This window comes from Mastigoproctus giganteus, chromosome 14, assembly GCF_048544385.1.
Source record: "Mastigoproctus giganteus isolate SK-2022 chromosome 14, ASM4854438v1, whole genome shotgun sequence".
NCBI classification, from domain to species: Eukaryota; Metazoa; Arthropoda; class Arachnida; order Uropygi; family Thelyphonidae; genus Mastigoproctus; species Mastigoproctus giganteus.
Genome location: NC_143588.1, coordinates 83,353,735 through 83,367,772, shown reverse-complemented (window position 1 = coordinate 83,367,772; position 14,038 = coordinate 83,353,735). Strand labels below are relative to the sequence as shown.

Genomic DNA, 14,038 nt, shown 5'->3' with positions numbered 1-14,038 from the left:
TTCCATCTGTTGTTGTGGAAGTGGATAGGTTGAATAAATTCAAGGGAGAACTAGACAAATTCTTGGAGGGTATGGATGGTGAACTTTTTTTTTTTCCCCCTATTTTTTATACAAGCTTGCTTTCTTGCATCATTTGCCATTACTACTACTACTACTATTTCTGCACTTCTTGAGAACAGATTTAGAAGTTTTATCACTTTAAGCTGTATACCAGGCAGTAGTTTTTCTAGTCCACACTTTTCTATTTAAGTCTTTCCTTTGCCATTGGTACAGCTTGATATTTATAGATTATTTCCAGTAAGCTGGCCTAGTTTTAGGATGCATTTGCACATGTGGCACTTAAGAAAATTGGCCAGTGCCTATTGCCCAAACCAACCAATAAAACTAAAGCTCCTACACACCTCTTTAATTTTAATGGTTGGTTATGGAATTAAGCACTGGTGGATCAGCTTCATTGTCACATGTGTGAATGCAGCCTTAATATTCTGGTTCCACAAATTCTATTTATTTACTACCTGAATATGTTTCAGTTCTAATATAACTATCTAATTAATGAGTTATATAGGAATATCCAGATCCAGCACACCCTTATTACAGGTTTTTTTTACTTGTTTTATTATATTATTTGTTTACTTTAATATTTTTTTTTCAATTAAGGATAATTTCCAGTCCTAACTTTTCTATTTTCTCTCTAGACTAATTCAATGTAGTATACAATCTCACTGTCTTATTTCAAATTACTTATTTTTATTTTTTCCACAACAGTTCTTTCTGAGAGTTATTTTTTGTTCCAACGTTCAGATTGAAGTTTCCTGGGTGAAACTTCAATCTGAATGAGCACACTATCTGGAGGTATTTAATGGTAAGCTTGAGCTTTCTTCTTCAAGTTCTTCAGCTCTTGTCTTAGTAAGTACCACATATGAGTTTGTTACAGCATAGAATCAGTTTCTCAATCCAGGCCTATACTGAAATGTCCTATGTCCTTTGGCTTGTTTGTTCACAGAGGTCTTGTAAATTCTGAAGCAATGGGTATATCAGTAGACAAAATTCTTTATATAATTTAATTCTTTTATTCTATTTTATTGAATATATATTAAAAATTTTGTATTCTTCAAAAACAAACTACAGAGGAGAAAAGGTAGTCTCAGAAAATTTTATGAACTTTTGTAAGTACCTTCCCAAAATATTTATTTTATATCTCTTATAATTCAACACAGTGTAGCGGTTAATATATATATTAGAAATTGCCAAGTAGCAATAATGATTAAAAAATAATAAATAAACAAGCAGCATGTAATTACAAAAGCATATATGAGAACAATTAATTTACATTATAGTTATGTGTAGTTGCAGCTTAAAGCATACTCATTAAAGTGAAAATTTTTATATTTACGCCCATTTTAATTCATTATTATTATAGAATTTTCCTATATTTAACATTATTAAATTGACAATATATTATTAAAGCCTGATGCAGCATGCTTCTTGTTATAAGCAAATAAAAATATTACCTGGAAGTTTTTTTTGAGCTTCAGGAGAACTTGAAAGACTTATATATTTCTGATATTCTGTCTGACTAATTAGCCCCTGACCTTCCATTTGACCAGGAGACATAGAAGAATATTCTTCCGTGAGAAGCTGAACTGGAATTAAAACAGTTACATGCAATTAAAATGAATTTAATGGTATATTTTGCAAAAATGAAAAATCACACATGTATGCATACACATCCCTCATTCAATTTACTTATTCCCTTCAATGTCATATATACAGCCAGGCCTCGCATAACGTGAGTTCGATTAATGCGTTTTTCAGTTGCCACTATTTGAAAAATTATACCATTTTTCACTTTACAAAGTTCCAGTTAATGTGATTTTTTTTTTATGTGAAAGTTGAAAAAGATTTGAATCATGCGTTAAGCTTATCACGTATTGGACAGGCAATAAACAAACATTTGCCTGCTGCCCGCCTCAGTGTGTTCCATCAACCATCGGAAGAAGATGTGTTACTTGTTTGTCTCCCTCTAATAGAGTCAATGCAGACTTGCATTTAAAAAAATTCTAATTTTTAAATGAGTCAGATGAAATGTTATTGCGACGGAGATAACGGTAAAAGAACTAGATGAAATATTTCATAACGCAGAGAACCACAAACAAAAGGTTTTGAGTTTCTCTGCGATATTATTTTGCCAGGGCCCAGAGAAGATTGTTGTCGGCTATCGGAAATTGATTGATGAAAAGAGAAAGTCGACTTTGTTAAAATATTTATGTAACAAATTTTTTCTTCGCTGTGTATTTTATGTCAGAGGTTCCCAAACTTTTTCGGTTCATCGTCCTAAGCATCTTCGTAATTTTTTCACGGTGCACCTAGACCAAAAGAAATACCTAACAGTTCCATTTATTAGGTAGTTAGGCTCAAACAACTTAATAAGAAATGTTGAAACTGTGAAGTACCTTGAGCTAGTAGTTTGAGCAGTGTCTCCGACAGATGTCGAGTATCACTGTGTTTCCCTCGAAAATTTTAAATATTCCGTGGCGCACAGTTTGGGAACTGCTGTTTTATGCAATAAACATTTAATTCCATAATTATTTTCATTATCTTTTACATGGTATACAGTTAAAATGTTATTTAAAAGGTATTTTTTAAATTTTTTATGGACATTCCTGAAGGTCAAGGACTAATTATAATTTTTCCTATCGATTATTATATTTGATTAACGCATTTCTGTTTTGCATGATGTGCTTGTGAGACAAATTAATCGCACTAATTGAGGTCAGCCTGTACTTCAATCAGGTCTACCTTGTCCTGATGTTGAGATGTTGCCATACAAAATAATCTCTGTAACTAGTAAAATCACCAGAGAGGTTCAGTTGGGTATTCTCGTACACTGTAAATTGCACTAGGATGTTTTTTTTTTTTTTTTTTTTTTTTTTTTTTTTTTCATGAACAAGCTGTGACACACAAATCCATAATCACAAAAGTCAATGCACAACAATGATTGTGCATTGACTTTTTGTGATTATGGATTAAAACTGAACATATATGAGGAATGTAAATGTGTTTCCATTCCATGTGTTTGAAAGAAAATTGGTCTAGCAAAAGTAAGGAAAATGCTTCCGTAAAGACTGCATCATCCCAACTATGAAGTAGTAGTTGTGGTATGGTGATGCTTTTTTCAAGTAATACATTAGAATGCTGATTTCTGCAGACAGCAGAATGAATGGATTGTCCTATTATGATATTCTAGACAATGTTGCACTTCCTCTGCACTGATGGTACTTTAAGGTAAAGGCCGACACATATCAACGGGACAATGTGCCCTACCGTAAAGAACAAGAGGCAATCATTTTTAAGAGAAAATTTCTGCCAGAGGAATGAATGTTATCAGGCTCCAGATCTTAATACCCCATTGAACAACAGTGTGATGAATTGGAGATTCATACATGAAATCAACTATAGAATCCAACTTTGCAAGCTACATTAAAAAATTACCTGTGCAAGGAATTGAAAATAATTTGTTGGAAACTTTCCAAAAATCACTGGAAAGTTTGTTGTGTAGGCTATCTACTGTACTGCAGATCAAAGATGGGCCTAAAATATATTAGAACTGTGTATTCTATTCAAATTCCCTACGTTTAGCCACCTATGTGAATAAATGTAGAGAATTTGTGATTATAATAGAATTAGCATTAGCATTAGTAGAGGCATATGATGCAAGAAAGCAAGCTTATTCAGCATCAGCCAAAAAAAAAAAAAAAAAAAAACACACCACTCCCATTTCACCCCTCCGTTCGTTCGAAATACCTATCCAGTTGAGCCTTAAATTTGTTTAGGCTATCAACTTCAACAACAAGTGATGGAAGTCGGTTCCACCAACCAACCACCCGCTGGCCAAAGGCAAATTTCCGCACAACTATCCGACATCCGTCCTTCCTCAATTTGAATTTATGCCCTCTGAGCTGATTATTCTGAGCAAGATGAAGAATCCCATTGGCATTGAGCATGCTCAAACCATTCAAAGCCATATACACCTCTATCAGATCACCTCGCCGGTGCCTAGTCTCCAGACTCTGTAATTTGCAAAACTTAAGCCTTTCTTCGTAAGAGCAACCCTTTGTTCCATTCACTAATCTTGTTGCCCTTCTCTGTACCCGTTCTAGCATCTCTACATCCTTCTTGAAATGAGGCCTCCAGACCTGTATACAGTACTCAAGATGTGGCCTAACCATTGCCTTATACAAGGGAATAATCACATCCTTATCCCTGCTAGAAAAATTCCTGTATATCATTGACAAGACACCATGAGCTACTCTTGCAGCTCGTCTGCACTGCTCAGAGAACTTCATATCTGCCTACACAATTACCCCCAGGTCCTTTTCATTCTCCACCACTGTCAGTGTAGTACCGCAGAGTTGATACGTTGCTCTGGGGTTACTGTTTCCCATATGTAGTACTTTACATTTGTCAATGTTAAACTTCATTTGCCACCTCTCAGCCCATCTGTTCAACCTTTCCAGATCCTGTTGCAGCAGCATAGCGTCAGTGGTGTCCTTAACAACCCTGCCAACCTTTGTATCATCTGCAAACTTGGACATTAAACTTGATATCCCATCATCAATATCATTCATAAACACCGAAAACAACAACGGACCCAACACTGAACCCTGAGGAACTCCACTAATAACATTAGTCCACGTTGAGCAGTGTCCATTGATTACCACTCTCTGTCTTCTGCCACTCAACCATCCCCTTATCCATAGCAGCAATTTGCCTCCAATGCCACACTGCTCCAGTTTGTGCAGCAGTCTTCCATGTGCAACAGCATCAAAAGCCTTTCTAAGATCCAAATATATAATATCAAAGTTATTCCCTGCATCCAGTTCTTTTGTGACTACATCATAGTATCCAATCAAATTAGTCAGGCAAGACCTGCCCTTAACAAAACCATGCTGCGTCTGAGCTATAACTGAATTCTTGTCTAGATGATCCTACAGTGCTTCTTTAACCAGTGCCTCCATTAATTTACCTGGAACAGAAGTTAAACTAACAGGTCTATAATTACTTGTGTCAGCCTTTGATCCTCCTTTGTGAATTGGGGTTACATTTGCACATCTCCAGTCTATGGGTACCTCCCCTGAGTCCAAAGAAGCTCACATAATTATGGCTAGGGGTTTGCTTACTTCCTTTGCTGCCTCCTTTAATATAACTGGATAGATCCCATCCACCCCAGGTGCCTTTTTTATGTTTATCCTCAACAATCTCTCCTCCACTTTCCTCTCAGTTATTACAAAATCATCCAGCTCACTGCCAATGTTTACTTTACCTACATCATTCTCCTTCCTGAATAACTCCTCATGCGTGAATGTAGATGCAAAATACTCGTTTAGATTGTTAGCCACCTCAGCAGGATCCTCAACTGTTGAACCATCAATATCCAGTGGACCAATCTGATTCATCCCTTTCCTTCTTGAGTTTAAATAGGTAAAGAACTCTTTTCTGTTTTTCTTTGCATCCTTTGCCAAGGATTTTTCGTAGTCTGCCTTTGCCTGCCTAATCTCCTTTGTGACTTGGTTACAGACCAACTTATATCTACCATAGGCTTCCATGTCACCCATTAATTTGTATGTATCCCATGCATTTTTCTTCTCTGCCACATGTCTCATTAGTTCATCTGACAACCATTTAGGCCTAAACCTTGAACAATATTTCTTAGTTGGTATGTAAAGCCTGGTAGCTTCCAAGATTAGTTCCTTGAATGCTTCCCATTTTGAGTTTGCTGTTGGTAACATCATCAGTTGGTCCCACTGTATAGAATTTAAATACTGTCTCAGACCATCATAGTCGCCTTTACGAAAACAAAAACCCTTCCCTTTATCTCTGATGGTAGTTACCTCCTTGAGTAAATCCCACTTCAACACACTGTGATCACTGCCACCTAGTGGTTCATTTATCTGCAGATTCTTAATGCATGAAGAATCACTACTGATAATCAGATCAAGAGTATTGCTCCCTCTTGTTGCCGCACGAACATGCTGATGTAGAAAACAATCATCCAATAAATCCACAAAAGCCTTGCTAGTGTGTGAGTGACCAACCCACAAATTCCAGTCAATATCTGGGAAATTAAAATCCCCCATTATAAGACTCTCTGATTTACTGGCCCACTCTATTTCCCTGTACAATATCTTATTATACTCATCAGAGTCATTAGGCCTATAGCACACTCCTACTCTCAATTTTGATTTCCCTATGCTTATGTCACACCAAACTGACTCGACACTGCCCTGTCCATCGATGTCGACTGGTTTCACTTCCTTGGACTTTATGTGTTTCTTAACTAATAGCATAACCCCTCCTCCCCTCCTGTCCTGTCTATCCTTTCTATACACATTGTATTCCCCAAATTCCAGTTCCGCATTCCTTATATCTGTGTGACACCACGTCTCTGATATCCCAACAATATCTGCCTTTGATGCTTTGAGCAATATCTCAAATTTATTTACCAAACTCCTAGCATTGGTGTACATGCAGGTATACACGCACCTGTTTCTATTCTTGGCTACCCTAAAAAAACCATGTGTTTACTTGTACCGCAATGACTCCCAGCAGTCTCTGAAATATCCTGCATCTTGTTTTTCAGGCTTCTGCTCATTTCAATAGAAGCAGTGCAAGAATCACTTTCACCTCTGCCAGTGGCTACTGTTAATCTATTAGTCCTTGTATCCCCCCAACTAGCAGTTTTCCGACCCACCTAACTCTGCCTCGACAGCATCAGCAAAAATTCTTGCACCCTTTCTATTTAAGTGTATCCCATCCCTGTAGAAGCAATCTCTCCTGTTAACAAGTACAGTCCAGGCTGAAAAAAATTCTACCCCTTGAGCCTTGCACAATCCCTCCAGGGCCGAATTGATCGACAAGGCTCTCATCATATACTCCCTCCTATCGTGTCTGGGCAGAATTGCAGACACTTTCAAATTCAACCCTAATTCATGGCTTTTTTTCAACAGTGACCTGTACTTGCTAAGTAATTCCGCCAGTCTCCTACTCTTAATATCATTAGTGCCAACGTGTACAACTATATCACCTTTTGTGCCCTTAAAAGATGATATCCGCTCTACAACGTCATCAACCTTTGCCCCCGGCAGACATACCCTGGTCCTATTCCACCTATCCTTTTTGCAAAGCATGTTCCCCGCTTCCCTGACAATAGAGTCACCAACAACTACTAGTTCCTGTGGGACCAGCGCATTCTGCCTAGGGGGCTGCCTCTGTGTTGCCTGATGACCAAGTGCAAGCTCTGGCGTTGATGTGGGCGACTGAGAGCTTGATGGGCCCTCAATTTATTTCCTTCGAGGGCATCCACCCTGTCCTTCAAGCTCTCATAAAGGCCCATAACAACGCTGAGTTGTCGCCTGATTTCCTTGCACTCCTTACATCGTGCACACACAAAGACATCCCCTTTGGCAGTATCATGTCCCGTACCCGACTGCTCCGCAAACATCAAGCAAACAGTGCATTTTAAAAGACTGTGATTCAGAGGGCAACTGCCCCCCTCAGTTCTCCCCTGAACCACAGCACTCCCATTAGCTTGAGCCTTTTGCTTTGCTGCTCTGGTCTGAGTCATGATTCCGATTTAATTCAATAAAATTTCAAAACAAAATTAAATCCTTAAGTTACATCCCAAAACAGTTATAAGGCTATATTTATTTTTTCGGTATCTAGTGTTTTCTACGAGTTCCCTTTATATAACTTCCGTATCATGTGTACCAACTATAGTTATGTATTAATTATTTGTTACGATTAAGTCGTTATATATATAGAGTTAAAAGTACAATTTAATTGACAATAAAGTTTATTAAGATTAATAGATTTACTGATTAATTGACAATATTATATTATGCACTATACTACACTGAGGTTATGCTATCGTGTAAAAATGGCGGGAATTGACGAACGGTACTTCTACGGACTCGTAACTATTGATTAGCTTCCAAATCTCGCTATCTCAATTTAGAATAAACTAAGGATCCTGACTAGGTCTATAATCTACTTATAGAAGATAATTTAATATAACAATTGGTTAATAAATCGACTAAATTTGGTTAAAAAAAAAAAGACCTCTCGTTCAATTTGTAACACGTGGATTTGATACTGTTACCGATACTAAGTAATACCTACAAAATCTCTGTCTAAGTTAAACTTTAAACTAAATATCGTAACTAGGAATATAAAGCTACTCTAGAAATACGTTAATATGACAATTTAAGCTAATAAATCAGGAAAAACTTCTCTGTTCCAAGAGCGTCAAAGAGCTTCGTCTGCACAGGCTACTCTCGTACCCAGACTCAATGCTAATTAGCATTAGCATTAGTTGAGGCATATGATGCAAGAAAGCAAGCTTATACAGCATCAGCAAAAAAAACCCTCCCATTTCACCCATCCAGTCACTCTAAATGATTGTCTAGTCAGCCTTTAAATTTATTTAAGCTATCAACTTCCACAGCAACAACAGATGGAAGTCTGTTCCATCAATCAACTACCCACTAGCTAAAGGCAAACTTCCGCACATCTACTCTACAACTGTCTTTCCTCAATGTGAATCTAGGTCCCCCCCCCCTCAGGTTCTTAATCTGAGCAAGTAGAAAATTCCCATTAGCATTGAGCCTGCTCAAACCATTCAAGGCATTATACACCTCAATCAGATCCCCTCGCAGGTGCCTAGTCCAAGTTAAACATAACAGACCAAACACTGCAATTTGCAGAACTTAAGCTTTTCTTCATAACAGCACCCCCCTTTGCTCCTATCACCAGTTTTGTTGCCCTTCTCTTACTCGTTCTAGCAACTCTACATCCTTCTTAAAATGGGGCCTCCAGACCGGTATGCAGTACTCAAGGTGTGGCCTGACCATTGCCTTATACAAGGGGATAATCACCTCCTTATCCCTGCAAGCAAAATTCCTATATATCATTGACAAGACTCCATGACAGGCTGCCAGAGCAGCTCATGGTGTCTTGCCAATGATATACAGAAATTTTGCTAGCAGGATAAGGAGGTGATTATTCCCTTGAATTAACAGCATATAATGAACTGCATGTGGGAAGCAGTAACCCCAGAGTAATGTACCAACTGTGCGTTATTACACTCAGGGAAGGGGAGAATGAAAATGACCTAGGAGTGATTGTTCAGTCAGATATGAAGTTTGCTGAGCAGTGCAGACAGGCTGCCAGAGCAGCTCATAGGGTCTTGTCAATGATATACAGGAATTTTGCTAGCAGGTATAAAGAGATGATTATCCCCTTGTATACTCATTTTAGGAAGGATGTAGAGCTGCTGGAATGAGTACAGAGAAGAGCAACAAGATTGGTGAGGGGATAAAAGCATTGCTCTTACCAAGAAAGGCTCAAGTTCTGGAAATTGCAGCATCTGGAGACTAGCCACCTGTCATGTGATCTGACTGAGGTGTATAATAAGATATCCTGTCTATCCTTTCTGTGTACAGAAAGGATAGACAGGATAGAAAGGGAGGTGTTATGCTGTTAATTAAGAAAAACATAAAATCAAAAGAAGTGCATCCAGTTGATATAGATGAACAGTGCACTGTTGAGTCAGTTTGGTGTGACATAAGCACTGCAAAAGCAAAAATAAGAGTAGGAGTGTGTTATAGGCCTAATGACTTGAATGAGTACAATGAACAATTGTACAGAGAAATAGAGTGGGCTAGTAAATCAGAATGTCTTATAATGGGGGATTTTAACTTCCCAGATATTGACTGGAACTTGTGGGTTGGTCATTCACACACTAGTCAGACTTTTGTGGATTTATTGGATGACTGTTTTCTGCAGCAGCATGTTCAAGAGGCAACCAGAGAGAGTAATACTCTTGATCTGGTTATCAGCAGTGATCATTCTTGTATTAAGAATTTGCAGATAAAGGAACCACTAGGTGGCAGTGATCACAGTGAACTGATTTGGGATTTACTTAAAGATTTAATTACCATCAGGGGTAAAGGAAAGGGTTTTTGCTTCCGTAAAGTGAGTACAGTGGTCTCAGAAAATTTTTAAATTCTGTACAGTGGGATCAACTGACGATGTTACCAACAGTAAATTATAAGTGGGAAGCATTCAAGGAATTAATCGTGGATGCTACTAAAAGTTTCATACCTATTAAGAAATATTGTTCAAGGTTTAGGCCTAAATGGTTATCAAATGAACTAATGAGACTCGTAACAGAGAAAAAAAATGCATGGGATGCATATAAATTATCAAGCGACTCAGAAGCCTATGGCAGATATAAGCTAGTCTGTAATCAGGTCACAAAGGAGGTTAGGCAGGCGAAGACAGATTACGAGAAATCCTTGGCAAAAAATGCTAAGAAAAACAGCAAGGATTTCTTTACTTATATAAATTCTAAACGGAAGGGGATGAATCTGATTGGACCACTGGATATCGATGGTTCGACTGTTGATGATCCTGCTCAGATAGCAAACAAACTGAATGAGTATTTTGCATCTATATTCACACATGAGGAATTATTAAGGTTTGAAAATGGCAGAAGGTTATCAAATTGTAGCAGGATACTTAATGATTTTGTAATACCTGAGAGCAAAGGAGGAGAAATTGAAGTTAAACATAAGAAAAGCACCTGGGGGTGGATGGGATCTATCCAGTTATATTAAAGGAGGCGATAAAGCAACTAAGAAAATCCTTAGCCATAATTATGAGGGCATCCTTGGACTCAGGGGTGGTCCCCAAGGACTGGAGATGTGCAAACGTATCCCCAATTCACAAAGGGGGATTGAAGGGTGACACGAGTAATTACAGACCAATTAGTTTAACTTCTGTTCTGGGTAAAATAATGGAGTCACTGGTTAAAGATGCATTGCAGGATCATCTAGAAAAGACTGCAGCAATAATTCAGACACAGCATGGGTTTGTTAAGGGAAAGTCTTGTCAGACAAATTTTATTGGATATTATGATGTTGTTACAAAGGAACTGGATGCAAAATATAATTTTGATATCATATATTTGGATTTCAGGAAAACTTTTGACACTGTTTCGCATGGAAGACTATTGTACAATTGGAGCAGAATGGTATTAAGGGTAAGTTGCTACAATGGATAAAAACATGGTTAAGTGGGAGAAGACAGAGGGCGGTAATCAATGGGTGCTGCTCTTCATGGACTAATGTTATTAGTGGAGTCCCACAGGGTTCTGTGTTGGGTCCACTGTTGTTTTGTATATTTATCAATGATATTGATGAAGGTATATCAGGTTTAAAGTCAAAGTTTGCAGATGATACAAAGGTTAGCAGGGTTGTTAATGACAGTAATGGCAGTGTGCTACTGCAACAGGATCTAGAAAATTTGGGCAGATGAGCTAAGAAGTGGCAACTGAAATTTAACCTTGACAAATGCAAAGTACTGCATATGGGTAGAAGTAACCCCAGAGAAACGTACCAACCGTGTGGTACTACACTTAAGGTGGTAGAAAATGAAAAAGACCTGGGAGTAATTGTGTAGTCAGATATGAAGTTTTCTGAGCAATGTAGACAGGCTGCCAGGGCAGGTCATGGGGTTTTGTCAATGATATATAGGAATTTTGCTAGCAGGGAAAAGGAGGTGATTGTACCTCTGTATAAGGCAATGGTCAGGCCATGCCTTGAGTACTGCATACAGGTCTGGAGGCCTCATTTTAGGAAGGATGTAGATTTACTTGAGCGTGTACAGAGAAGGGCAACAAGATTGGTGTTGGAATGAAGGGATCCTCTTACCAAGAGAGGCTTAAGTTCTGCAAATTGCAGTGGCTGGAGACTAGGCACCTGCACGGTGATCTGACTGAGGTGTATAAGGCCTTGAATGGGTTGAGCATGCTGAATTCTGATGGGATCCTTACACTTGTTCAGATTACGAACCTAAGGGGACATAAATTCAAATTAAGAAAAGACAGATGTAGAATAGATGTGCGGAAATTTGCCTTTAGCCAGCGGGTGGTTAATTGCTGGAACAAACTTCCATCTGTCGTGGAAGTTGATAGGTTGAATAAATTTAAAGAGGAACTGGACAGGCATTTGGAGGGAATGGTGTGATTTTTTTTTTTTTTTTGGCTGATGCTGCATAAGCTCATACACTTGCTTTCTTGTTTCACATGCCACTACTACTACTACTACAAGGCTTTGAACGGGTTGAGCAAGCTCAATGCTAATGGGATTCTTCCTCTTGCTCAGATAATGTACTTGAGGGGGCGTAAATTCAAATTGAAGAAAGACAATTGTAGAATAGATGTGTGTAAATTTGCCTTTAGCCAGAGGGTGGCTGATTGCTGGAACAAACTTCCATCTGTCATTGTGGAAGTTGATAGTTTAAATAAATTCAAGGAAGAATTAGACAAACTTTTGGACAGAATGCATGAGTGAAATGGGAATGTTGTATAAGCTAGCTTTCTTGCATCATATGCCTCTACTAATGCTAAAAACAGAATTAATCGCTGATTATACGTGAAGTAGGGATTCATTTTAAAATTTATATAAATCAGATTCCCCAAAAGGGAGAGAAGTAATTTATATAAGTTAAATTTTGATAAAAAATATATTTCTCTAATAGATTTATATATGAAGACCTTTAGGCCTTACAAATATCTTCATACTTTTCTATATTGTTGGCCTTTTACATAAATCATGACCCTCCCTGTGCATAAAGGTCTGACTATTTATATTTAATTTATGCATTTTAATTATAATTTATGATTTATTTTAATTTATTACATTAGAAATAATTTTCATTTTCATAATCTGTATGTTTTGATTTCCTTCTTTTCTTTCTCACTATTTTTCTAGCATTCATTCTCTAATACCTTTTAAAATGAACATACCGTATTTCCCCATGTATAAGACGCACCTTAATTTTGGGCCTGAAATTTGGAAAAAAATGTATTACATAAAGTTATTGAACTCAAGTTTTATTCATCATAAGATTCATACAACTCCTCATCATTGTCAAAACTCCCATCCACTAGCTTGTCCTCATCTGTATCTGATGACGAATTATTGTCTTCATATATTGCCTCGTCCTCAGTTCCATCTATGGCATTTGAAATGTCACACTTCTTAAATGACTTGACAACGATCTCAATCTTGATATTATTCCAGGATCTTTTCACCCAGGGACAAACTTCTATAGTTGTTTTCTTCACTCTTCCTGCTGGTGTCAAATTGTCCCCAGAAGACTTCATCCATTGGTTCCATTCGTTCTCATGGCAGCTTTGAAGGGTTTGTTAATGCTGACATCAAGTGGTTAGAGCTGTGATGTCAAGCCCTCCAGGTATGACGGCAAGTTTTGTTTTTTTGCTCTGCAGCAATCTTCTTTGTGTTTTTTGTTATGTGGGCCCTGACCTGGGTGGATGCCCTCGAAGGAACTAAATTGAGGGGCCCATCAAGCTCTCAGCTGCCCACATCAACGCCAGAACTTGCACTTGGTCATCGCGCAACACAGCGGCAACCCCCAAGGCAGAATGCGCTGGTCCCAAAGGAACTAGTAGTTGTTGGTGAATCTATTGTCAGGGAAACAGGGAACATGCTTTGTAAAACGGATAGGTGGAACAGGACCAGGGTATGTCTGCCAGGGGCAAAGGTTGATGACGTTGTAGAGCAGATATCATCTTTTAAGGGCACAAAAGGTGATATAGTTGTACACGTTGGCACTAAGGCCGCCGTAGCCTAGTGGTCAGGCGCGCTGGTGCCTAAGTACACGTGCCTTGAGTGAATGGGGTTCAAACCCGTGACTACTGAATACGGTGCTGTTTTTGCGTTGTCGATCAATTCGGCCCTGGGGGGATTGTGCAAGGCTCAAGGGGTAGAATTTTTTTTCAGCCTGGACTGTACTTGTTAACAGGAGAGATTGCTTCTACAGGGATGAGATACACTTAAATAGAAAGGGTGCAAGAATTTTTGCTGATGCTGTCGAGGCAATGTTAGGAGGGTCGGAAAACTGCTAGTTGGGAGGGATACAAGGACTAATAAATTAACAGTAGCCACTGGCAGAG

General features: G+C 38.3%; 1 protein-coding gene across 1 annotated transcript in view; it reads right to left on the bottom strand.

Moving 5' to 3' along the window:
* Rbcn-3B (WD repeat-containing protein Rbcn-3B) overlaps positions 1-14,038 on the bottom strand; it is a 357,208-nt gene that overhangs the window by 145,771 nt on the left and 197,399 nt on the right. Inside the window, exon 18 of the mRNA XM_090389262.1 lies at positions 1,512-1,643. Within this exon, the coding sequence (XP_090245388.1) occupies positions 1,512-1,643 (132 nt within the window). The remainder of the gene's footprint in view (positions 1-1,511; positions 1,644-14,038) is intronic.